Genomic DNA, 27,605 nt, shown 5'->3' with positions numbered 1-27,605 from the left:
CAATAACTTCTAACGAGCCACATCAGTGATCAATAACCTCTAACGAGCCACATCAGTGATCAATAACCTATAAAGAGCCACATCAGTGATCAATAACCTCTAAAGAGCCACATCAGTGATCAATAACCTATAAAGAACCACATCAGTGATCAATAACCTCTAACAAGCCACATCAGTGATCAATAACCTATAAAGAGCCACATCAGTGATCAATAACTTCTGACGAGCCACATCAGTGATCAATAACCTCTAACGAGCCACATCAGTGATCAATAACCTATAAAGAGCCACATCAGTGATCAATAACCTCTAAGGAGCCACATCAGTGATCAATAACCTCTAAAGAGCCACATCAGTGATCAATAACCTATAAAGCACCACATCAGTTGTCAATAACCTCTAACGAGCCACATCAGTGATCAATAACCTCTAACGAGCCACATCAGTGATCAATAACCTCTAAAGAGCCACATCAGTGATCAAGTGTGGAAGTCCCTGTGACTCGGTACACATCGTAGTCATGTGTCAAGGCGTAGGGGAGGAGCTATGAAGACCTCGAGGTTCACGATGTAGGGGGAGGAGCTATGAAGACCTCGAGGTTCACGGCGTAGGGGGAGGAGCTATGAAGACCTTGAGGTTCACGATGTAGGGGGAGGAGCTATGAAGACCTCGAGGTTCATGGCGTAGGGGGAGGAGCTATGAAGACCTCGAGGTTCACGCCCAAAGTGTCCCATTTTATTTTAGATTATTTTAGGAAATAAGCTGTAAGCACACATGAAGTGAAAACAAGATATAGAAAATAAAATAAAACGTTCTCTTTGCGAAAGAAGAAGAAGAAGAAGAAGAAGAAGAAAAAGTTTGATCTCTGAGGTCGCAGACTGTACGTCAGGCATCCAACGAGAAACCATTAAGGAGAAGAGGAAGAGGAGGAGGAAGAGGAAGGGGAAGAGGATGAGGAAAGGAAAGAGATTGCAGCACACACACACAATAAAGTCAATCTACACACACACACAAACAATAAAGTCAACGCTCACACACAATAAAGTCAACTCACACACACACACACACCCACACACAGACACACACCCCTCTGGACGCCGTGCGTTGACGTGGTCGGGTCTGGAAGTTTCGGGTTGAGAGGAGATCACACACGTGTTAAATATGTTGAAGAGGTTCTCCAGGGGGAGGAAGGAGAGGCGGAACTAGGAACACAGACGGAAACTAGGAACTAGCAACCAGGGAGAAGTGAAGTCAGTTCCTGTGTTCAGGGCTCGGGGTCGTGACCCCATGGACCCACGAGGCCTCCTGACGGGAGCAGAGCCGCCTTCCTGTTCTCACGTGTCACGGGTACTCTCATTAAGGCGCGCTGTGATTGGCCGAGGCTGCGACGACGTCTCCTTCATGCTGACCAATGGGTGGCCGGGACTTTAAACCAAACTTGATGTGAAACCTCCGTGTCTACACCTTGAATAACACGAGACAATAGTTTGATTAAAGGAAAAATATATAAATGTTTATTCTTTTAATCAAAGTGTGAATGAACAAATGCATTTAACACATTTTACGTGACTTTTCCAAAACGTTTGGGCTAAAAAAAAAATTGTGGACTTTTCCAGGCCTGGAAATAACATACATTTATTTATTTTATTCCAGGATTTTTCCAGGTTTTCCAGGACCGTTTGAACGTGTCTTGGCATTTTTTTTCCTGTGTTTTGACTTTCCGTACATTCGGTTCTGATCCATCGCTCCGGTGGACCGCTCAGGTTCTGAACCTGAAGGAGACTCGTAAGGAGAGTAAAGGGGGAGGAGCCAAAGCATAAACAACGTGCTCACCATGGACTGGACGGTGGAGCTGGACTTGCGTTTCTGTCCCCGGGCGATTGATGGATTGATGGATTGATGGAGTGATGGATTGATGGACAGAGGGATGGACAGTGGAAGGAGGGTGAGAGGGAAGTAACCAATGAGAATAAATAAAAGGGAAGAATTGGTGAGTCGACGGCTTCACAAGAACAAGATCGGACAAAGCAGGGGGAGGACGAGGATTTGCAAAAGTGGAAAAAAGAAAAGGGGGAGGAGTCCTTGAGGAAGAGGACACGAGAGCGGGAAGTAGATCACGGGAAGTAGATCACGGGAAGTAGAAACGGTGGTGTGAGAGAGACAGCCTGCTTCCTCTGAGCAGCTGTTACAGATGGGTTGGAGGAGGAGGAGGAGGGAGAGGAGGAAGAATAATAGCTGGAGGAGGATGAGTAAGAAGAGGAAGAGAAAGAGAAAGAGGAGGAGGTGAAGGAAAAGGAGGAGGAATAAGAAGAGGAGGAGGAAGAAGAAGAAGAGGTGGAGGAGTAAGAAGATGAGGAGAAAAAGGAAGAGGAAAAAGAGGAGGGGGAAGAGAAGGAGGAAGAAGATGTGGAGGAGGAAGAAGAGGTGGAGAAGTAAGAAGAGGAGTAAGAGGAGGAGATGGAGAAAGAAGAAGAGATGGAGGAGGAGGAAGAAGAGGTGGAGGAGGAGGAAAAAGAAGGTGGAGCAAGAGGAGGAGGAAGAATAAGGTGGAGGAGGAAGAAGAAGAAGTGGATGAGGAAGTAGAGGAGGAGGAAAAAGAATAGGGGGAGGATGAGGAGGAGGAGGAGGTCAGAGTCGCCAACAGGACATGTGGCGGGATGAAGAGGGAGACGTCGTTTGAGACGGTTTGGGGGCGAGTGCTGTGGAGCCTGTTGCTAGGCAACGAGAGCGCCCATGAAGCTAAGCGTCTATTTCCGTCTTCTAAGTTTCAGAATCCAGAACACACACACACACACACACCCACCCACACAATTACACACACACACTTACACACACACACACACTGTAAAGGCTCTTCTCTACTTGAGGAAGCGATTCATTTTTTTTACATGTACACGATGTTCTCACGCTGCATCACACATCGTGTACACACACACACACACACTTACACATACAACACGTTGCTGGAAGCTTTGTGTGGGATGTGTTAGTGCGGTATGTGTGTAAGTGTGTGTAAGTGTGTGTAAGTGTGTTTGTGTGTGTGTAAGTGTAAGTGTGTGTGTCTGTGTGTGTGGGATGGTGAGAGATCTTCAGTAAAAGATGAACTGTGACGTGGGGTTAAATAGCAGATGGGGTGAACATGGAAAAGGAAGGGAGGAATAGGAGGAAGAGACAGAGGGATGAGAAGCAGAGGAAGAGGAGGAAGAGACGGAAACGGAGGGATAAGAATCAGAGGAAGAGATGAAAAGAAAGAAAGAAGGGGGAGGCAGATGGTTGAATTTAATAAAGGAGATGGAGACAAAGACGATAACAGCAAATCAAAAGTAAAGGAGGAGAAGAAGAAGAAGAAAAAGAGGAGGAGTTTAAGGAGAACAAGAACAAGAAGAAGAACAAGAAGGAAAAGGTGAAGAAGAAATAGAAGAAGAAGGAGAAGAACAAGAACAAGGAGAAGAACAAGAGTTTAAGGAGAACAAGAACAAGAAGAACAAGAACAAGGAGAACAAGGAGAAGAAGAAGAGGAGTTTAAGGAGAAAAATAAGAAGAAGAGGAGGACTTAAGGAGAGAGGAGTTCAGGAGAGAGGGAGGACGTGTGGTGATCTTTACCTTGACATCGGTCTTTTTGTTGAGCAATGACTTCGCTGCTGCAAGAACGAACAGGAGAAAAACAACCAATCAGAGGCGGAGACGAGCAGAACAACAACAACAACAACAACAACATTGAAGAGATTACTTATCTGAATGTTTTAAATGTTGTATTCAAACTAACGAGGATTCTAAAGCGTACAGTGTAAACTCAGCGTACATGAACATGTGAATAAAACACTTATCCAGGACTTTTCAAAAACTTTTGGGATTTTAGATTTTTTTCAATGACTTCTTCTTCCAGGCCTAGAAATAAACATTTGAAAATGCCAGGACTTTTCCAGATGTTCCATGAGCGTAGGAACCCCATTAGAGTGGGCTTTACAAGGTGTTTACCCCCCCTCAGAACCCGTTGCTTCGTCTTGAAAACAAAGATGGCCGCCGTGCCTGGGGAGGGTTAGACCTCTTTATGGACGACTCTCCGTTTTGGGCTACGATGCAAAGTCTAAAAAGTGACTCACTGTTTGATCGGTGGCAGTAAAATAAACAGATCATTAAGTTCCTATAAATGGGAGATGTAGTGACGTCATGCTGAGGAAGGAGAGAGAAGGGGAATAGAAGAAGTAGGGGGGGAAGAGGAGTGGCATGCAACCTTGGGCGAGCCGCCACGCTACCTTGTTCCACCAGCCCGGCAGCCGCAGCCGTGGCAGCAGCCGGAGTGGCCGTCTGTCTGCTGCCCACTGTGAAGTCCACAGCCGGTCCACGGGGGAGAGAAAGAGTCACACGGTCAACGAGAGGAGGACGGGAACGGGACAAATAACGGGTGATGGGGGGCTTTATAATGGGGGAAGGAGGGCAAAGGAAAAGGAGGGGAGGGGAGGAATCTTCATGGTAGGGGAGGTGGAAAAATGAAAGAAAGGAGTGACGGCGGAGACCAACGAGGGGTTAATTCATGCACACACACTCGGACTACAGAACTAGTCTTTTTTTGTCTCATTGTAGTCATCATGTGTCTCTTTGTAGTCTTTGTGAGTCTGTTGATAGTCGCACTCAGTGCGTTTACATGATGGTATAATTCGAATCTTGCTTTAGTCGGACTATGCTATCTTTTGGGGGATTTGCTATTATCCCAATATACATGGCAGTGAGTAATTCGAATCATTGGCCTTTGAAAGCATGTCATAACCGATACGATAGGTGGCGCTGTTTTCATTACAACTCGTGGTGATACAGCCATTTCCGCTTGACCTCTTCACCACCACCAACAACAACCAACAACAACAACAACATCAACATTTCGAGAAAGAACCATGAACTTTAGTATGTTCAACTCCTTCAATACATGAAGCATAAATTCTGTCTGCTCTTCGGTCCAGAGATGTGTGGTGGCTCTTGTGTTCTCCATAGCGTTGTTTGTTTGTTTTCTGCCGGCCAGGCTCCCGGCAGTGACAACTTATCGTCTCTTTCGACTTCCGGGTCACGACATGGGAGGGAGGGAGGGAGGAGAGCGACGGGATCTCAAGCATGCGCAAAGACGCAAAGTCCAGTTCCTAATCCAATTCACCGTTACATGCCGCGAGTCGAATTATCAACCGGATCGGATCGAGTTATCCAGGGGCGTTAATCGGATCGTAGTCGGACCGCACATAGTCGAACAAAGGTGTTTACATGAAACGGATCATTCGATTTCAGTCCGACTAAGCCAGTTATTCGAATGCATGTAAACACGGTCTATGTCTCTATGTAGTCGTTTTGTGTCTCTTTGTAGTCATGTGCAGTGGTCCCCAAACTACGGCCAGCGGGCCGAATCCGGCCCGCCTCCACATTTGGACCGGTCCCCTGAACAATACCAGAGACGCGTTCCAATTTATTATTTTTTTCACCTGGCCCGCTGCCGTTGAGATTGCAGTGAGACGCGGAGAAAATGTGAAGTGGTGCTCTTCGCAATAAAACATCTTTGATGGGACGTGTCTTGTCTCGGCCAATCAGCGTTCAGATGTCCACAGCGTTTGGGAAGTTAGGTTAGCTTGAATGTTAGTCCGCGACATCTGCTGCTGTCACGCTGCACGGTGTATCGATGCTAACAGAGTACCCGTACGTTAAAAACGATGTGATTTAGCATATTTTTAGTCGATACTTCATTAAAAGAGCGATCAGAGCGCACGCGCTGCTCCGCTCCGTTAAATGCTGCCTGCACGTGCAGCGCTCATAGCGAGCGGCGCGCGCATCACTCAGCCGTGATGCGTGCACACACGTGAGCACACTCTCACTTCTCACCCCCCCCCCCCCCCCGGTTGGCCCTCCAGCAGACAAGGGAAACGTTATGTGGCCCTCTCAGGAAAAAGTTTGGGGACCCCTGGTCATGTGTCTCTTTGTAGTCATCATGTGTCTCTTTGTAGTCATTATGTGTCTCTTTGTAGTCATATGTCTCTTTGTAGTCATCATGTGTCTCTTTGTAGTCATTTTGTGTCTCTTTGTAGTCATTTTGTGTCTCTATGTAGTCATCATGTGTCTCTTTGTAGTCATTTTGTGTGTCTTTGTAGTCATCATGTGTCTCTTTGTAGTCATGTGTCTCTTTGTAGTCATCATGTGTCTCTTTGTAGTCATTTTGTGTCTCTTTGTAGTCATCATGCGTCTCTTTGTAGTCATCATGTGTCTCTTTGTAGTCATTATGTGTCTCTTTGTAGTCATGTGTCTCTTTGTAGTCATTATGTGTCTCTTTGTAGTCATGTGTCTCTTTGTAGTCATCATGTGTCTCTTTATAGTCATTATGTGTCTCTTTGTTGTCATCAAGTGTCTCTTTGTAGTCATCATGTGTCTCTTTGTAGTCATCAAGTGTCTCTTTGTAGTCATTATGTGTCTCTTTGTAGTCATCATGTGTATATGTGTAGTCATCATGTGTCTCTTTGTAGTCAAGTGTCTCTCAGTAGTCATGATGTGTCTCTTTGTAGTCATCATGTGTCTCTTTGTCGTCATCATGTGTCTCTTTGTAGTCATCATGTGTCTCTTTGTAGTCATCATGTGTCTCTTTGTAGTCATTATGTGTCTCTTTGTAGTCATCATGTGTCTCTTTGTAGTCATCATGTGTCTCTTTGTAGTCATCAAGTGTCTCTTTGTAGTCATTATGTGTCTCTTTGTAGTCATCATGTGTATATGTGTTATCTTTTTGTGTCTCTTTGTAGTCATCATGTGTCTCTTTGTAGTCATGTGTCTCTTTGTAGTCATTTTGTGTCTCTTTGTAGTCATCATGTGTATATGTGTTATCTTTTTGTGTCTCTTTGTAGTCATCATGTGTCTCTTTGTAGTCATTATGTGTCTCTTTGTAGTCATGTGTATATGTGTTGTCTTTTTGTGTCTCTTTGTAGTCATCATGTGTCTCTTTGTAGTCATCATGTGTCTCTTTGTAGTCATCAAGTGTCTCTTTGTAGTCATGTGTCTCTTTGTAGTCATCATGTGTCTCTTTGTAGTCATGTGTCTCTTTGTAGTCATCATGTTTCTCTTTGTAGTCATCATGTGTCTCTTTGTAGTCATGTGTCTCTCTGTAGTCATCATGTGTCTCTTTGCAGTCATGTGTCTCTTTGTAGTCATCATGTTTCTCTTTGTAGTCATCATGTGTCTCTTTGTAGTCATGTGTCTCTTTGTAGTCATCATGTGTCTCTTTGTAGTCATGTGTCTCTTTGTAGTCATTTTGTGTCTCTTTGTAGTCATTTTGTGTCTCTTTGTAGTCATCATGTGTCTCTTTGTAGTCATTTTGTGTCTCTTTGTAGTCATCGTGTGTCTCTTTGTAGTCATCATGTGTCTCTTTGTAGTCATGTGTCTCTTTGTAGTCATTGTGTGTCTCTTTGTAGTCATGTTGTGTCTCTTTGAAGTCATTTTGTGTCTCTTTGTAGTCATCATGTGTCTCTTTGTAGTCATGTGTCTCTTTGTAGTCATTATGTGTCTCTTTGTAGTCAACATGTGTCTCTTTGTAGTCATCATGTGTCTCTTTATCGTCTTTTTGTGTCTCTTTGTAGTCTTTTTGTGTCTCTTTGTAGTCATTATGTGTCTCTTTGTAGTCATCAAGTGTCTCTTTGTAGTCATCATGTGTCTCTTTGTAGTAATTATGTGTCTCTTTGAAGTCAATATGTTTCTCTTTGTAGTCATCATGTGTCTCTATAGTCTTTTTGTGTCTCTTTGTAGTAATTATGTGTCTCTTTGAAGTCAATATGTTTCTCTTTGTAGTCATCAAGTGTCTCTTTGTAGTCATCATGTGTCTCTTTGTAGTCATCATGTGTCTCTTTGTAGTAATTATGTGTCTCTTTGAAGTCAATATGTTTCTCTTTGTAGTCATCATGTGTCTCTATAGTCTTTTTGTGTCTCTTTGTAGTAATTATGTGTCTCTTTGAAGTCAATATGTTTCTCTTTGTAGTCATCAAGTGTCTCTTTGTCGTCATTATGTGGGAGTGTGCTCACCCGTGTGCGCGCGTCACGGCAGAGCTTCAATGCCGGCGCGCGCATCGCTCTGTCGCGCGAGCCAAGAATTGTTGACGGGGGGGTGGAGACTTCACCCTGTTATAATAGGAGGGGAAACACTGGAGTTGATAAGCGTGTCTTCTTGTCTGATCAATACGCAACTGTGAGGTGCGCGAATGGACCGAGCGGCCAGCTGCTGATCACTCAACAGCTCGACCTGCACGAAAAAAAAATTTTGGGAGCACCCAAGACCCATTTTGACCCAGGAAAAACCCTGTCTTTGTCGTCATCATGTGTCTCTTTATAGTCTTGTTGTGTCTCTTTGTAGTCATCATGTGTCTCTTTATAGTCTTTTTGTGTCTCTTTGTCGTCATCATGTGTCTCTTTGTAGTCATCATGTGTCTCTTTGTAGTCATCATGTGTCTCTTTGTAGTCTTTTTGTGTCTCTTTGTAGTCATTATGTGTCTTTTTGTAGTCATCATGTGTCTCTTTGTAGTCATCATGTGTCTCTTTATAGTCTTTGTGTGTCTCTTTGTAGTCATTATGTGTCTCTTTGTAGTCATCATGTGTCTCTTTGAAGTCAATATGTTTCTCTTTGAAGTCAATATGTTTCTCTTTGTAGTCATTATGTGTCTCTTTGTAGTCATCATGTGTCTCTTTATATTCTTTTTTTGTCTCTTTATAGTCGTTATGTGTCTCTTTGTAGTCATTGTAGTGATATCTTGAATGTGAATATGACCGGAGCCCAGTAGGCCCGTTCAGTAATCCATCCGTGGATGTCATGTGCCTCCTGTTACTGAAGGTCTTCATCTTCTTCACCTGATGACCTCACACTCATCACTCATCACGACCTCCAGAGTGGAGCGAGCGCGAGGAGGAACCGGAGTTTCAAAAGGTGACACAGCAAAGTGTGAGTGAATATTTTGTGGGTGTTGGAACCAATTTCCCATCGCAAAGCTGACAGTGTGAAGAGGAGCTGCTGTGAGTCATGCTGCACCACACACACAAACACACACACACACACCTACCTAAACAGACACACACACACACACACACAAACACACAAACGTTGTACATGAACACGGTATCAGAGGTTGTATTCAAGTTTTCCGGTTATCGAGGAACTGCTCTGAATTCTTCTCACAGCTGACCGTCAGCCTCGTATGAAACCTGATGCACTGAAAACGTTCCTCCGCTCAGATGCTGACATCTTGTTGCAAATTTAATCAAAACTAATCGTTGTTTTCCTTTCAGGGTGGAAAAATACCTCATAATGTCAAGATTTTACAGGAATCTTTGGATCTTACCGTCTTTATATTAAACCTAGGACAGTTGAATATAAAGTAGTTTATGAAAGTGCATCAACATTTGATATCGTGCATCTCGGATTATGGTTGTAATACAAACCTTCAGTAAAGTCTACCTGTTACAGATATACATATATATATATACATATATATATACGGTGTAGGAATTACAACACATTTTATAGTTTGACCCTCCTTTTAAAGGGATCAAAAGTAATTGGACAAACTAACATAATCATTGTTGTAATTGTCAATTTTAATACTTGGTTGTATTAGGTTGTAATGGTTTATTTTGATTCTGTAGTCTTGAGCTTTAAATTAATACATATAGAAAGATATTAAAATCGGAAATATTAGGGAGAATATTATTATTATGAATGTATTATGAAGCATAGGGGTACTGTTTACTCTATGCAAATGTAAATGGCAAGAATTAATGTATGTTGCATGAGAGTGAATGTTAGTTAGTATTTCAGAACTATCGAAGCTGGTTGAATCACGTGAAGTGACTTTAATGCGGACAATAACAGACGGGACCTTTATTGTGAAAATACTTGTTTAGCAACTTGACCGGAAGTGACATTTTGACCTGGGGTTCGTGACGTTTGACCCCTCCATTTTGATAGCGGGACTTTGAGCCAACAGGAAGGTGTTAAAGGCTGAACTAAACTTTGAAGAGTAAGTGATTGGCTGATTTTGCAACTAATACTCTGTACTGGGAAAATATCTTTCTCTTTCGTCTTGACCCGGGTGCTTCGAGCTGGTTCCCGTGGCGCACTGGATCACCACGAAACCCGCGATAGTGAGCCTTGATTGTTTGTTTACACTTCTTGCCATTAAATATTGTTAAACTTAATTCACGCGCATCCGGAGCCTGATTTCCATCATCTGCGAAGTGCCCAGTTTCAGTTACTCTTATAGTTGCAAATCCTTTGCAGTCAATGACAGCGGGAAGTCGGGAACCCAGAGACATCACCAGACACTGGGTTTCATCCCTGGTGATGCTCTGCCAGGCCTCTACTGCCACTGTCTTCACTTCCTGATGCTTCTTGGGGCATTGTCCCTTCAGTTTGGTCTTCAAAAAGTGAAATGCAAGCTCCATTGGATTCAGGGCAGGTGATTGACTTGGCCTTAAAAAGCTCTTTGGTTGCTTTCGCACTATGCAAAAGACCTGGACAACTGTGGTGGATGACAAAAGAATTATTTCCCTGGTGAAGAAAAAAAACCTTCACAACAGATCCAGAACACTCTCCAGTAGGTAGGCGCATCTGTGTCAAAGTCAACCATCAAGAGAAGACTTCACCAGAGTAAATACAGAGGGTTCACCACAAGATGTAAACCATTTGTGAACCTCAACAACAGAAAGACCAGATTAGAGTTTGCCAAAAAACATCTAAAAGAGCCTGTTCAGTTGTGGAACAACATCCTATGGACAGATGAGACAAAGACCAATTTTTACCAGAATGATGGGAAGAGAAGAGTCTGGAGAAGAGAAGGAACTGCTCCTGATCCAAAGCATAGCACCTCCTCAGTGAAGCCTGGTGGAGGTAGTGTGATGGCGTGGGCATGTATGGCTGCCAGTGGAACTGGTTCCCTTGTATCTATTGATGATGTGACTGCTGACAAAAGCAGGAGGATGAATTCTGAAGTGTTTCGGGCAAAATGATCTGCTCATATTCAGCCAAATGCTTCAGAATCCATTGGATGGTGCTTCACAGCACAGATTGACAATGACCCGAATAATCCTGCGAAAGCAACCAAAGAGCTTTTTAAGGCAAAGAAGTGTAATGGTCTGCGATGGCCAAGTCAATCACCTGACCTTAATTCCAATTGAGCTGCATTTCACTTTCTGAAGACCAAACTGAAGGGACAATGCCCCAAGAACCAGCAGGAAGTGAAGACAATGGCAGTAGAGGCCTGGCAGAGCATCACCAGGGATGAAACCCAGTGTTTGGTGATGTCTCTTGGTTCCAGACTTCAGGCTGTCATTGACTGCAAAGAATTTGCAACCAAGTATTACGATTGACAATTACAATGATGATTATGTTAGTTTGTCCAATTACTTTTGATCCCTTTAAAAACGAGGTCCACCTAAAAAATGTGTTGTAATTCCTACACCGTTCACCTGATGATCTCACCAGCATTGACCTCACCATCTCCGACCACCTGGCTATCACCCTGGACATTGACATCCCCATCCCCCATGTGAAGCAGAGTGCCACCATTACATTCCGGAACATTACATCCATCAACCTCCCCTCGCTCTCCTCCTCCTTGTCTGCTATCGTCGATGCCTCTGCTCCTATTCCGACCGCCTCCCCCACTGCCCTGGTCAATTACTATATTCATGCACTCTCCACCTGTCTTGACCTTATCGCCCCCAAAAAAACCAAGCTTGTCTCCTTCAACCATTGTGCTCCCTGTTACACTGACCAACTCCGCCTCTTCAAAAAACAGGGCCGTCGACTTGAACGACTTTCAATAAAAACTGGACTCACTGTTTACCTGGATGCCTTCAAACTCCACCAACAACAATACAAAGATGCACTCAACGCCGCTCGCTCCTCTCATTACTCTTCCATCATCCAATCCGGCTCCAACAACCCCAAAGTGCTGTTCTCCACCATCAACAAACTCCTCAAACTCCTCAAACCCATAGACACCATCACCACCTCCTTCACCACCAGCAAATGCAACTCATTTCTATCCTTCTTCAACAACAAAATCACCCAAATACACAACCAGCTAGCTGCCTCCTCCACTACCTCTCCCCCAGCCCTCTACATGACCCTCCCCCACCTTCAATCCACTCACTCTCTTCCTTCAGTCCAATCACTAAAACCGACCTCTCCACCATCATCTCCAGCATGAAGACATCCACCTGCGCCCTCGACCCCATCCCCTCTTCCTTAGTCAAGGCCTGCCTCCCCTCACTCTCCCTTCTCATCACAAACATCATCAACTCCTCACTCTCCTCTGGTCTTATACCCCCACTTAAGCTCGCTGCTGTCACCCCCATGCTGAAAAAACCCAGTCTTGACCCTGACATCCCCAACAACTTCCGTCCAATCTCCAACATTCCCTACCTTTCCAAAATCCTTGAAAGACATGTTGCATCTCAATTAAAATCCCACCTCAATCTCCATAATCTCTACGAACCCTTCCAATCCGTCTTCCGCTCCAAACACAGCACTGAAACTGCCCTACTAAAAATCACAAATGACATACTTCTCTCTGCTGACTCTGGCTTCCTCACCATCCTCATCCTCCTAGACCTCAGTGCCGCCTTTGACACCATCAACCACTCCATCCTCCTCTCACGTCTCCATCACTCCGTTGGCATAACTGGCCCCGCCCTCTCCTGGTTTACCTCATATCTCTCAGATCGACATCAATTCATTGCCATAAACAACTGTAACTCCTCCACCTCCCCTGTCTCTCATGGTGTCCCTCAAGGGTCCGTGCTCGGTCCCCTCCTCTTCATCATCTACATCCTTCCCCTTGGACAAATCATCCGTCGACATGGTCTCAACTACCACTGCTACGCCGACGACACCCAACTCTACCTATCATCCAAGACCATCACCTCAGTCACCCATACCACTCTCACCACCTATCTAACCGAAATAAAATCATGGATGCAACAGAACTTTCTCAACAAATCTGAAATACTCATAATTGGCCCTAACTCCCTCACCCGCTCCGCCCAGACCACCTCTCTCAATATCGATGGCTCCATCGTCACCCCCTCTACCAAGGTCCGCAACCTCAGCATCATCCTTGACCCCACCCTCTCTTTCCTCCCCCATGCCAACCACGTCACCAAAACAGCCTTCTTTCATCTCAGGAACATCGCACGACTCCGGCCCTCACTGTCCCCTGCCACCATTGAAATCCTCATCCACGCCCTCATAACATCAAGACTTGATTACTGCAACAGCATCCTCTATGGCTCCCCCAACAAAATCATCAATAAACTTCAATGTGTCCAGAACTCTGCCGCCCGTCTGCTCACCTCCACCAGACGCTTCAAACACATCACCCCGGTTCTACACCACCTCCACTGGCTCCCGGTCAAGTACAGGATAGACTTCAAGCTTCTACTGATCACCTACAAAGCCCTAAACAACATGGCCCCTCCATATCTTTCAGACCTCCTCCCCTTCCACGCTCCAACCCGTTGCCTCAGGTCCGCCGGCACAAACACTCTGAAGATCATCAGGACCAAGCGCCGGACCTGGGGTGACCGCGCCTTCTCGGCAGCTGCACCCCCCCTCTGGAACGCTCTCCCCATCCACATCCGTCAGGCTCCCACCCTACCTTTATTTAAGCAAGCCCTCAAAACACACCTCTTCCAAATTGCTTTCACCTGCTAATCCCTTAACCTGATACGACTCATACAGCTTCCCCAGTTTGTTTTCCTTTCTTTACGTTCTTTTTGTTTGTTCTGTCTGTCTCTTGTTCCCTGTAAAGCGTCTTTGGGTATTTAGAAAAGCGCTATAGAAGTCCGAATTATTATTATTATTATTATAAAAACCACATTAAAGCTGAAAGTCTTGTTTCATTCAAAATCCATTTTGGTGGGGTACAGAGCCAAAAGTATGAAAATGGTGTCAATGTCCAAATATTTATGGACCTGACTATATATATATCCATAAATACAGACACATCCACAGCCTGCGGGTTAAATTTAGTGTTTCCCAATATTTTATTGTGGCAGTTTGAACGCGGTGCAGAAGACACAGTGTCAATATTTTTGTAATCGGGTTCAGAGTGAGGACACTTAGAGAAGTGGTCGGTATCGAACATTCTCTTAGAGATCTGGAAGAAACACGGTAACGGTGTTGGAAAGTAATCAATCAGCTTTTAATTCATAAACTATTATTGATTAAGCTTTTACTTTGAAAAATGTCGTCGACACTAAATTTATTTAACAGCTATTTTGTTAAAAGTCCCGTAAATACGGAAGCCAGTGGATAATCTTCTAAATTTCCATTGAATGAATTCGGCTTTAAATGTACATTGTCTTCTAAATAAAGGTTTGTGTCTATCTCTTCGTTTCTCTTTCTTCATTTGAACTAACACATGTTGTTTCACAGTGTGCAGCTGGTCATCAAATATGTGAGACGGGTTGACAGAAGAGAGAAAACAGGGATTCTGATGTAAAAATACTCAGGTACTGATTTTTTCATCAATCAATATAGGCTAAAAAACTGAGAACATGTGTTTTTCATTTCACTGGAATTTGAAGTACTTAGACTTCAAGAATATAATAATGTATATTACAATACGTGAAATATTAATTACATGACTAAAAAATAGTTACAAATTGTAATGAATATGACAAACTTTCCATGCATTTATATCTCTCTGAGTGGGACGTCTAAAAGGAAATTACTGATATTCAAATTGTAAAAAGTTTTCGGTGAAGTATTCTTCCCATAAATGTGACATGCTATTCCTCAGAACCATTTTAATCTTCCTCTTTATTTAAGTATTTAAATATAGCAATACAAGAGGCATGCAGACAGTACAACTTCTACATAGTGCTCTACACACTTCACAGGTGTACACGAGGGAAACAACGACCACGCAACGCTTACCAGAGAAATTTCGAGAAACCAGCATGGTGGTAAGAATGGCCCCCTGAAAAGGGAAAGAGACAAGAAGTTTGATTGGAATCGTCTCTTAAACTGGTGATGTCACCATTCTTCACTTGTTTTACACAAACATGCAACACGTTGCCAACTTCTGACGTGAATCAACCAACATCAGCTGATCGTGACACACAATGAGATGCCACCACAGCAACGGCTTCCCTCTCACCACGTTCTGGCTATTTCATATTTAGATAGATAAAAAGGCGAAATAAGTTTTGGGAATGAGGCCTCTGGCTGGTTTAGTTTCCGACAGTAAAGTCACATTTTGATTATAAAGTCGATAGATAGGTAGGTAGATAGATAGGTAGATATATAGGTAGATAGATAGGTAGGTAGGATAGGTAGGTAGATAGGATAGGATAGGTAGGTAGATAGGATAGGTAGGTAGATAGGATACATGGGTAGATAGGATAGGTAGGTAGATAGGATAGATAGGTAGGATATGATAGGTATGTAGATAGGACAGATAGGTAGATAGGATAGGATAGGTAGGTAGATAGGATAGGTGGGTAGATAGGATAGGTAGATAGATAGGATAGGTAGGTAGATAGATGGATAGATAGGTTGATAGATAGGATAGGTATATAGATATGATAGGTAGATAGAATAGGTAGCTATATAGGATAGGTAGGTAGGTAGATAGAATAGGTAGTTAGATAGGATAGATAGGTAGATAGGATAGAAAGGTAGGATAGGATAGGTAGGTAGATAGGATAGGTAGGTAGATAGGTAGATATGATAGGATAGGTCGGTAGGATAGATAGGTAGATATGATAGGATAGGTAGGTAGATAGGATAGGTAGGTAGGTAGATAGGATAGGTAGGTAGGTAGGTAGTTAGGTAGGTAGATAGGTTGATATGATAGGATAGGTAGGTAGATAGGATTGGTAGGTAGATAGGAAGGTAGATAGGATAGGATAGATAATAATAATAATAATCATTTATTTTATATAGCGCTTCTCTAGACACTCAAGTCGCTTTACAGTCCAGAGTCCAGTAGTCATACACACACACAGTCATCCCGGTGGTGGTAAGCTACATCAGTAGCCACAGCTGCCCTGGGGCAGACTGACGGAAGCGTGGCTGCCAATCAGCGCCTACGGCCCCTCCGACCACCACCAACATTCATTCACATCCATACAAACCGGGGTGAGGCTGCGGTGCATGTCTTTATGATGGTGGGGGAAACCGGAGTACCCGGAGTAAACCCACGCAGACACGAGGAGAACATGCAAACTCCACACAGAAAGGACCTGGAACAACCGAGACGACCGGGATTCGAACCCAGGGCCTTCTTGCTGTGAGGCGACAGTGCTAACCACTGAGCCACCGTGCTGCCCAGGTAGGGAGGTAGATAGGATAGGTAGGTAGATAGGATACATGGGTAGATAGGATAGGTAGGTAGATAGGATAGGATAGATAGGTAGGATATGATAGGTATGTAGATAGGACAGATAGGTAGATAGGATAGGTGGGTAGATAGGATAGGTAGATAGATAGGATAGGTAGATAGATAGGATAGGTAGGGAGGTAGATAGGATGGGATAGGTAGGGAGGTAGATAGGATAGGTAGTTAGGATAGAAAGGTAGGATAGGATAGGTAGGTAGATAGGATAGGTAGGTAGGTAGATAGGATAGGTAGGTAGGTTGATATGATAGGATAGGTAGGTAGATAGGATAGGTAATAATAATAATCATTTATTTTATTTAGCGCTTTTCTAGACACTCAAAGTCGCTTTACAGTCCAGAGTCCAGTAGTCATACACACACACAGTCATACCGGTGGTGGTAAGCTACATCAGTAGCCACAGCTGCCCTGGGGCAGACTGACGGAAGCGTGGCAGCCAATCAGCGCCTATGGCCCCTCAGACCACCACCAACATTCATTCACATCCATACGAACCGGGGTGAGGCTGCGGTGCATGTCTTTATGATGGTGGGGGAAACCGGAGTACCCGGAGTAAACCCACGCAGACACGAGGAGAACATGCAAACTCCACACAGAAAGGACCTGGAACGACCGGGACGACCGGGATTCGAACCCAGGGCCTTCTTGCTGTGAGGCGACAGTGCTAACCACTGAGCCACCGTGCTGCCCAGGTAGGGAGGTAGATAGGATAGGTAGGTAGATAGGATACATGGGTAGATAGGTAGGTAGATAGGATAGATAGGTAGGATATGATAGGTGTGTAGATAGGACAGATAGGATAGGATAGGTAGATAGGATAGGTGGGTAGATAGGATAGGTAGATAGATAGGATAGGTAGATAGATAGGTAGGTAGATATGATAGGTAGATAGGATAGGTAGGTAGATAGATGGATAGATAGGTTGATAGATAGGATAGGTATATAGATAGGATAGGTAGATAGAATAGGTAGGTAGATAGGATAGGTAGATAGATAGGATAGGTAGGGAGGTAGATAGGATAGGTAGTTAGATAGGATAGGTAGGTAGATAGGATAGGTAGGTAGATAGGATAGGTAGATATGATAGGATAGGTAGGTAGATAGGATAGGTATGTAGATAGGACAGATAGGTAGATAGGATAGGATAGGTAGATAGGATAGATAGGTAGGATATGATAGGTATGTAGATAGGACAGATAGGTAGATAGGATAGGATAGGTAGATAGGATAGATAGGTAGGTAGATATGATAGGTAGATAGGATAGGTAGGTAGATGGATAGATAGGTTGATAGATAGGATAGGTATATAGATAGGATAGGTAGGGAGGTAGATAGGATGGGATAGGTAGGGAGGTAGATAGGATTGGTAGTTAGATAGGATAGATAGGTAGATAGGATAGAAAGATAGGATAGGTAGGTAGATATGATAGGATAGGTAGGATAGGTAGGATAGGTAGGTAGGATAGGTAGGTAGGATGATATGATAGGATAGGTAGATAGGAAGGTAGATAGGATAGGATAGGTAATAATAATAATAATCATTTATTTTATATAGCGCTTCTCTAGACACTTGAAGTCGCTTTACAGTCCAGAGTCCAGTAGTCATACACACACACAGTCATCCCGGTGGTGGTAAGCTACATCAGTAGCCACAGCTGCCCTGGGGCAGACTGACGGAAGCGTGGCTGCCAATCAGCGCCTATGGCCCCTCCGACCACCACCAACATTCATTCACATCCATACGAACCGGGGTGAGGCTGCGGTGCATGTCTTTATGATGGTGGGGGAAACCGGAGTACCCGGAGTAAACCCACGCAGACACGAGGAGAACATGCAAACTCCACACAGAAAGGACCTGGAACGACCGGGACGACCGGGATTCGAACCCAGGGCCTTCTTGCTGTGAGGCGACAGTGCTAACCACTGAGCCACCGTGCTGCCCAGGTAGGGAGGTAGATAGGATAGGTAGGTAGATAGGATACATGGGTAGATAGGTAGGTAGATAGGATAGATAGGTAGGATATGATAGGTGTGTAGATAGGACAGATAGGTAGGTAGATAGGATAGGTGGGTAGATAGGATAGGTAGATAGATAGGATAGGTAGGTAGATATGATAGGTAGATAGGATAGATAGGTAGATAGATGGATAGATAGGTTGATAGATAGGGTAGGTATATAGATAGGATAGGTAGATAGAATAGGTAGGTAGATAGGATAGGTAGATAGATAGGATAGGTAGGGAGGTAGATAGGATGGGATAGGTAGGGAGATAGATAGGATAGGTAGTTAGATAGGATAGATAGGTAGATAGGATAGAAAGGTAGGATAGGTAGGTAGATAGGATAGGTAGGTAGATAGGATAGGTAGATATGATAGGATAGGTAGGTAGATAGGATAGGTAGGTAGATGGGATAGGTAGGTATGTAGATAGGATATGTAGGTAGGTAGATAGATAGCTACTTTATTCGTCCCCAGGGGGACATTTTTATTTCAATAAAGTGGGTTAACCGATTCTCACTGGAAGCTTTGATGAATTATTAATTAACCGTTGTTTATTATGTAATTGAACGTCTAACCTAAGTAACCTCACTAAATGTGAAAAGACATCAGAATGTATAGATAAATAAACCAGACTGAAGCTGAGCTCTACACAGACCTTGAGTTTCCTCCTGGCGTTGAACTTCTTCAGGCACTCCACGGTCTCCTGCCTGTGCATCATGGACGCCACTGTGGACCGTTGCTGGGGGAACGAAGGAGACGAGGAGGAGACATCGGTTAATCGCTGATCCCACTTCGGATGTGTTGTCCATCTGGAGCGGGGACACTTACGCAGACCCACGGGTGCTTCAGGGCTTCCTGGGCCGTGATCCTCTTGGCTGGGTTGATGGTCAGCATCTGGTTGATCAGGTTTTTGGCCTCCGGGGTGACGGTGTCCCACTCGGGGGACGGGAACTGAAAGGGACCAACAGGACGGCGTCTTCACATCCAGTGTGACATTAAAGTATCAGCTGAACCGTGTTTATGAGATGGCTTTAAGGTCAACATTGTGAAGAGAGGGAGAGACTAGAGGCCGGATGGGGACCGGGAGGCCCCCCTGTGGGTGTGTTGCTCAACCTATTAGAGGCCAGGCCTCAGTAGGTTTACCAAGGAGCTCTGAAGTGAGGCTCTCTCTCTTGCACCCAGTGAAATATGAATGAGGTGACCGAGTTATGTCACCGCTGCCAAAAGAGGAACGAGGGGTCGGCAGGAGGAGAAGGAGGGCAGAGAGAGAGAGAGAGAGAGAGAGAGGAGACTCACGTCGTACGCCCCGGCCTTGATCTGCTGGTACAGCTTGTGCTGGTCCTCGTCCCAGAAAGGAGGGTAACCCACAAGCAGGATGTAGAGGATCACCCCTGAGACACACACACACACACAGAGAGAAAAAGCAAACATGTTGTACTTCAATATGTTGGTTTGTGTGTGTGTATAACTATCTAGGAAAAGCCCTGTGTATGTGAGGGAGTGTGAGTGTTAGAGAGGGAGTGTGTGTGTGTGTGTGTCTCTGCACAACTCACCACAGGCCCAGATGTCCACGGGTTTGCCGTAAGCCTCCTTCCTCAACACCTCAGGGGACAGGTACCCCGGTGTGCCGGCGAAACCTACAGTAAACACACACACACACACATTTAATCAAACAATAAATGAATAAAACACACTTTTCATGACTTTTCCAAAACTTTTGGGATAAACATCTTTTTCAAGGACTTTTTCCAGGCCTGGAAATAGCCATTTTAAAATTCCAGGCCTTTTCCAGGTTCTATGAGAAGCCAAAGGACATGGTCAGCGGCACACATCTTTAGACCACTAGGGGGAACCGGACCCACCGAACCAGGCCTGCTGGTCCCCCTGCACCTCGATGGCCAGCCCGAAGTCGGCCAGCTTCACCGCCGCGTTCTTGCACTTGCTCGCCAGCAGCAGGTTCTCCGGCTGCAGGGGAGACGGAGGAGAGAGGAGGTCATGTGACCTGGAGCCGGGGGGGGGGGGGGGGGGAGATGCACACACACACACACACAGACATCGATGTCATTTGCACAACGACTTTGGTGGACATGATGAAAAAGGAAGTCCAGTAACTTTAAACTGTAAAACGTTATGAGTCTACAGGCCACGCCCCCTGGCCCAGAGAGGAGCAGCCTCCTGATGCCTCTAATAATGGGCTCCTATCCCCCACTGGCCCTCTATTCCCTGCTCTAGTCTCTTCTTTAGTCTCCCCTTTGGTCTCTCCTCTAGTCTTTAGTCTCTCCTCTAGTCTCTCCCTAGTCCCTCCTCTAGTCTCCCCTTTGGTCTCTCCTCTAGTCTTCAGTCTCTCATCTAGTCTCTCCCTAGTCCCTCCTCTAGTTACCCCTCTAGTCTCTCCCTAGTCCCTGCTCTAGTTACCCCTCTAGTCTCTCCCTAGTCCCTCCTCTAGTTACCCCTCTAGTATCTCCCTAGTCCCTGCTCTAGTTACCCCTTTGGTCTCTCCTCTAGTCTTTAGTCTCTCCTCTAGTCTCTCCCTAGTCCCTCCTCTAGTCTCCCCTTTGGTCTCTCCTCTAGTCTTTAGTCTCTCATCTAGTCTCTCCCTAGTCCCTCCTCTAGTTACCCCTCTAGTCTCTCCCTAGTCCCTGCTCTAGTTACCCCTCTAGTCTCTCCCTAGTCCCTCCTCTAGTTACCCCTCTAGTCTCTCCCTAGTCCCTGCTCTAGTCTCCCCTTTGGTCTTTCCTCTAGTCTTTAGTCTCTCATGTAGTCTCTCCCTAGTCCCTCCTCTAGTCTCCCCTTTAGTCTCTCCTTTAGTCTCTCCTCTAGTCTCTCCTCTAGCCTCTAGTCTAGTCCCTCCTCTAGTTACTCCTTTAGTCTCCCCTTTGGTCTCTCCTCTAGTCTTTAGTCTCTCCCCTAGTCTCTCCTATAGTCTCTCCTTCAGTCCCTCCTATAGTCTCTCCTCTAGTCTTTGTTCTCTCCTCTAGTCTCGTCTAGTCTCTCGTCTAGTCTCTCGTCTAGTCTCTCCTCTAGTCTCTCCTCTAGTCTCTCCCCTCTCCTTTAGTCTCTCCTCTAGTCTCTCCACAGCTCTCTCAACTCTCATTTAACTCTACTAGTTAAAGTATTGCTTTAGATGAGCTGCCCTTATCCTGATGTCCATGTTCCTTGGATTAATGTCCTTGTGTCGTCGTTTCCTAACAGTGAACTTCATTTAGAAGCAAAACCATATGGTTTCCTTAAAGCCTTAAAGTGTGCTTCTGGTCTCTGAGCCTCCTCCTCCTCACGTCCTCTCAGCTCTGACGCTTTTCACTCTTTTGTCAAATCTAAGAAAGAATAAGAACTCATCACCGCTGCAGCGGGAAGAGAATCCCTAAAAATTTGGGTGGAAAATTCTGATGACCAAAAAAAAAGTTCACGAATACAAACGAGACGTCTCAGCCACAAGCTGGAACGAGGAGAACAGCTCACACACTCACACACACACAAGCACACACACATCGAGACACGCGAACACACACCGAGATACTCTCACACACACACACAGAACACTAAGACACGCGCACACTGAGACACGCGTGCACACACACACACACACACATCATCCCATTGGCTGGAGCCTGAATTCTAATTCGAGGCTCTTGTCACCGGGCTGTCCTCAGTCGTCATGCACCGTGACCTATTGGGGGGGGGGGGGTTGAAACCAGAGAGGCGTGTCGGCTAAATAAAGAAATGCCCACGACGGTTCTGATAAACACAACACGCCTGTGGCACGGGCGTAGAAACGTGACACACGCGGCACGACGGATCAGTTTTAAATGATATGGAAACTCGAGAAGAAAATAATCCTGAACGTTGACGTGAAGCGTTTGACGTGTCGAGAACAAACATCTGCTGAGCAACACGGTTCTCATCAGGCTCTCGGCCTCCAGAGAGAGAGAGACCGGCCGGCCAATAGAAAGAAAAGTGAACTACAGGTGACGGAACATGACTGAAAACCACACAGGAGCCTCGAGGTCAAGAGGTCGACCCGTCTCTCAGAGCAGGAAACGACTAAAATTACTGCAACTGGCATGATGTCCACAAACATCACAGTTTACACATCAGACTCACACAGAGTGAACAAATAAAACAGCCACAACCCCCCCCCCCCCAGCACAGTCAAGGGACAGACAGACGACCCCGTCACTCACCTTCAGGTCCCGGTGCACCACGCCCATCTGATGGCAGTGAAGCACCGCCTCCACGATCTGCTGGATGCAATGACTGCATGCAAAACACCAAAGGGGGGGGGGCATGTTAGTCTGAGCAGCACCACACAATTCCATGCACGGGGGGGGGGGGCTGATTAAGGGTCCTCCTCTGTGACCCCGCGGCTGAGGGCCCAAACAGGAAGTAGTTTCTAAGAGTAAAAAGGTGATTTCCGTGGGATCTTCAATATTTGTACACGAAGTGTATCTATGGATACAAGTGGATCAACACACTCGATGTCGTCAATGGACCTTCATTCATGAAGGGGGCGTGGCTGTTCAGGGGGCGTGGCTGTGCAGGGGGCGTGGCTGTGGGTGCTCTGCAACAGAAGACTTATTTGATTCAATTCAGTCCGCAAAAAAAGATGAAATAAGTTAAGATAAGAACCCAAAAGTATTTATATATATATAAATATATATATGGTGGTATAAACGGTGAGTACACCAGCGGAGAGAAACAAAGAAGGTAAAAGAGGAACTCTTCAGGTATACAGGTAACATTGGGAGAATAACTGACGTTCAAATGGTGCTTTCTGTGGGTGAAGTTCCCTTAAAGCAAAACAACTCTACTTCAGACACACCAGCTCTTTTTCTAATTGCTTATCATCATCAGAGGGCATCAACATTTTTATTCTTGTGTGTTTAGTTTATTGGTGCTGCTACTGTGACGACAAATTTCCCCTTGGGGATTAATAAAGTATATATCTATCTATCTATCTATCTATCAACAAGTGGGAAGACAGTCACTCGTTGTTGTAGCTGCAGATGAGCACTAATTATAATATGATAATCAATACCTGGCAACGAGCTGCGGAGGTGAAGAGGTTAACTCTCGACCTGGAGGTCCTGCTGTTATCACAGCACGATGGAAGAAAATCGTCTTAAAGTAGAACTCAGGACAGAAGGTTAAAGAGATGCTTGTGAGAATATTAATAAATGAATAATCATAAAAACGTTTGTTTCAAACGTGGTTCTTTATCTTTAGCTATAAAAGACTTGATGGGAATGAGAGTTGAGAATGAATGAAAGCTAGAGAGAAGGGAGGAAGAGGAGGAGGAGGTGGAGTAAGAGGAGGAGGAGTAAGAGGAACAGGAGGAGGAAGAGAATGAGGAAGAGGAAGAGGAGAAGGAGGAAGAAGAAGAGGTGGAGAAAGAGGAAGAGGAGATGGAGAAGATGGAGGAAGAAGAAGAGGTGGAAAAGGAGGAGGAGGAGGAAGAAGAAGAGGTGGAGAAGGAGGAGGAAGAAGAAGAGGTGGAGAAGGAGGAGGAGGATGAAGAAGAGGTGGAGGAAGAAGAGGTGGAGGAGGAAAAAATGAGGTGGTGAAGGAGGAGGAGGAGGAAGAAGAGGTGGAGAAGGAGGAAGAGGAAGAGGTGGAGGGGTGTGTGTGTGTCTGTGTGTGTGTGTGTCTTCATGGATGGCTCATTAATCATTAATGATTGATCCGGTCAGTGAAACAGGAATTTTACAGTCAGGGGGCGGGGTCATGGTCAGGGGGCGGGGTCATGGTCAGGGGGCGGGGGCGGTACGACTAGGCGCTCCAGTTAAAAGAGGAAAAAATACCATAACATAAAAATAAAAACAAGCAAAAAGGAAAGATGACAGCAAACAGAGCCACATCGGACATGAGGACACAGACAGAGGGGGAGGGAGGAGGGAGGAAAGGAAGCAAGGGATGCAGATGCTCCTCGTACTAACCTTCAGGTCCCTGTGCACTATGTCATGTTGGTGAATGTGATGGACACTTTCTAGAATCTGATGGATACAGTGACTGTGAAGACAGAACAGAGATAGGAGGGGGTGGGGGGGAGGGAGGGAGAGGGGGATGAAGTGGGGGTGGAGGGAGGGGGGGATGAAGAGGGGGTGGGGGTGTACAGAGAAGGCATGAAGAGGGGGAGAAGAGGATGTGAACAGAGTGACGGTGCAAGAGAAATGAGACCAAAGAGAGTGGGAGGTTAGATTAGAGGAGAAGTGACATGGACGTCAGAAGAAATTAAGAGGAAGAGCGTGGGAGGAGAGGAGGAACAGGAGGAGGAGGAGGAAGAGGAGGAGAAGACAAAAACATTTCGTTTTGCTTTTTACATTTATATTTATTTTTTTAACATGATGTGAGATAAGAGCAGCCACAGCAGAGGAGAGGAGAGGAGAGAAGGAGGATAGGAGAAAGAGAGGAAGCGAGAAGACGAGGAGAGGAGGAGAAGCGAGAAGAGGAGACCCGAATAAAAGAAACGATGGCAGATTGTGAAAGCGAAGGAACGATTTTGAAGAGCAAAAGAGGGATGATGATGATATGATGATGATGATGGACGTATGTTTCTTCGTCGGAGCTATTTGTTTTTTTCCATTCTGAAAAAAGTTTAACGCATCACTCACACGTGCACACTGCAAAAAAGGACACGCCGTATACACCTCACTCCACGGTGAGCGCACGCACACGTGTGTGTGTGTGTGGCTTGGTGCAGTGTGAGAGAGAGAGAGAGAGAGAGAGAGAGAGACTAATAGCAGGCGCAGAGAGACAGGCGGCCTGCAGGATAAACGCCCACGCCATGTCTAGTTAGTGGGCGGACTGACACAAACACACTTATAAAAAGGTACTTTCCATGACAGAAACGCTAAAAAAGTAATAACGATGTTAACTAATAAATGGAGAACGTGACCGTGAGAAAAAAACTAAAACACATGCATGACTAAGCGTCACATGTTAAAAGCATGTTTTAAACATCAAAGGACGGGTATCGGGAGGAAACCCACTGATTGGTTATCCCGTAACCAATCAGATGTTGGCTGCGAAATATTTACTATAATTCATTTTTATTTTTTTAAGACTTTAACCTTGAAGTGGAGCGAAGGGTCCACGGCGGTTTCGTTGATGTGGCCAGACCCCTTTCACTCGGTACCCGGTAGGGCAGGGGTCGGGAACCTATGGCTCGCGAGCCATATATGGCTCTTCTGGTGACGGCATATGGCTCGCAGACAATTTTGAGTTGAAAAAAAAAAGAAGCTCCGCCCGCCCCCCTGTAATGTTCTCTATCGCACCAGATTACAGCAGAAGTAATGTCAGGTCCTTTTCTTAAAGACGTCTTTGTTCTTTTATTAAACTAAACGTCTGTTATTGATCGTATCTACACAACAGCATGTCATTTCTGTCTCTACGTGTCGCGGTAACACTTCTCGGCTCGCCGTCTCGCATTGGAGCGGAACAAAGAAAAAGTCACCTGCGCCCCCCCACCCCCGTAGCATCATGCAGCACCAGAAGTCGCATTAAAAGCAAGACATATTTTATTTATTATCTGTTAAAAATACTATATGGCTCTCAATGAAATATATTTTGAAATAATTGGCTTTTATGGCTCTCCCAGTCAAAAAGGTTCCTGAGCCCTGCGGTAGGGTCTGGCATTTTATTTTAAAAGAGAGAGAGAGCACCACCTTCCTCCTCTCATTCGCCCTCACGATGCGACTCACTCGGAGGCCCAATGGGTCCTCTCTGCAGGACAGTACCGTGACACGGGAATCTTAAACTCAACTGTGGCGGCTGGGGTGTGATAAGGCTCAGCTGTAGAGGGGTGTGGCTCAGGGGAGAGGCCTGATTGGCCTCAGCTGTAGGGAATCAGGGTGATCGTGCTCTTATATCAGCGGCAACTGAGATGGAGGGACGGGAGTGAGAAGAAGAAGAAGAAGAAGAAGGTCTGCGTTGATTCCATGAGACTAATTATCGTAGATAATTAAAGACCCAAATCATGCTACTCTCCAAGGGAGTGAGGGGGGCGCTGGCCTGGATGACTGACATTCAAAGAGGTGAAGGAAAGTGTGTGGGTGTGTGTGTGTGTATGTGTCCAAAGCATACCATTTATAACTTTAAATGACTCAAATGAATGAGACAATGCGGATTTAGAGCATCTTTCTTTTAAAAGCATATTAATGATTTAATACTCAGCGTGAATAAACAAATGAATAAACAACATGTTCAGAACTTTTGGGGATTTTTTTCCTTCCAGGTCTTCTCCAGGCCTGGAGATAACCATTTTACAGATTCCAGGACTTTTCCAGGTTTTCCACGCACATGTTGCATCCCCTTTTGTGTGTGTATATATATATGTATATATATATACATATATATACACACACACATCCTGGTCCTCGACTCTTCATATATCTGCTCGTTCTATATTTAACTGTTTGTTTCACGTCACGTTTCACATGTTGTCAGCCAATCAGGATCCAGGTACTAAACTAAACTGAGATTATGTTCGAATGAAAAATGCTTTAAAAATGAAAAATTCATTATTCTCTTCTCTTTTTTGTCTTTGGGTGTATATGTGTGTATGTATGTATGTATGTATGTATATATATATATGTGTGTGCGTGTGACTATGGGTCAGTTGGTAGCAGGTCCGTCTTATGTATCTACGGTGTATGAATGTAACAGGATTGTAAGTCGCTTTGGATAAAAGCGTTAGCTAAATGACATGTAATGAAATGTGTGTGTATTTTGTAAGTTTATGTCTGACATTTTTGTGTTTGTTTGATGTGAATATATGTAAACGAATTTAAAAAATGTAAGTGATGAATTATGCATTATTATTAGTCTAAAAATCCCGGATAACTTGCTCATTAAATGTCGTAGAATCATCTTCACTAAATCAACAAAACGGACACACACACACACACACACACACACACTTATAGTTTATTCACTATTAGTCGTTGTCCAAGAACAGAGTTTCCTGTGTCTTAGAGAATATCCTGAATTTTAAAAAAGAACCTCATAACCGTGTCATCGAAAAAACAATATTTAGTAGGAGGTGAAGTTTAGAAGTTAACAAACGGATAGCTCGAAGAAGAAAGGCAATGAGAAAAGAGGACGGGAAAATATATGAAGGAATAAAATTTGCAGAGAAGGGACGAGAGGACAAGGAAACAGGAAGAGGAGTAAAGAGGACGGCGAGAGAGCAGGAAAGA

General features: G+C 44.8%; 1 protein-coding gene across 10 annotated transcripts in view; it reads right to left on the bottom strand.

The window, feature by feature from the left end:
- Positions 1-27,605, bottom strand: part of camk2b1 (calcium/calmodulin-dependent protein kinase (CaM kinase) II beta 1) — a 57,645-nt gene that overhangs the window by 14,463 nt on the left and 15,577 nt on the right. For 5 of the 10 annotated variants that reach the window (XM_056419972.1, XM_056419974.1, XM_056419975.1 and 2 more), the window contains exons 6-15: positions 24,345-24,417; positions 20,274-20,376; positions 19,965-20,048; positions 19,708-19,802; positions 19,240-19,362; positions 19,067-19,150; positions 14,945-14,987; positions 4,257-4,322; positions 3,604-3,641; positions 1,834-1,866 (exon numbers count right to left, since the gene is read on the bottom strand). In XM_056419972.1, coding sequence (XP_056275947.1) covers positions 1,834-1,866; positions 3,604-3,641; positions 4,257-4,322; positions 14,945-14,987; positions 19,067-19,150; positions 19,240-19,362; positions 19,708-19,802; positions 19,965-20,048; positions 20,274-20,376; positions 24,345-24,417 — 742 coding nt within the window. Of the gene's footprint in view, positions 1-1,833; positions 1,867-3,603; positions 3,642-4,256; positions 4,323-14,944; positions 14,988-19,066; positions 19,151-19,239; positions 19,363-19,707; positions 19,803-19,964; positions 20,049-20,273; positions 20,377-22,592; positions 22,666-24,344; positions 24,418-27,605 lie in introns of all 10 variants that reach the window. The other 5 variants (XM_056419970.1, XM_056419976.1, XM_056419978.1 and 2 more) reach the window with 3 other exon arrangements.

Source organism: Pseudoliparis swirei, chromosome 7 (assembly GCF_029220125.1).
Source record: "Pseudoliparis swirei isolate HS2019 ecotype Mariana Trench chromosome 7, NWPU_hadal_v1, whole genome shotgun sequence".
NCBI classification, from domain to species: domain Eukaryota; kingdom Metazoa; phylum Chordata; class Actinopteri; order Perciformes; family Liparidae; genus Pseudoliparis; species Pseudoliparis swirei.
The sequence above is the reverse complement of the archived record's forward strand: the minus strand, read 5'-3'. Positions and strand labels throughout refer to the sequence as shown.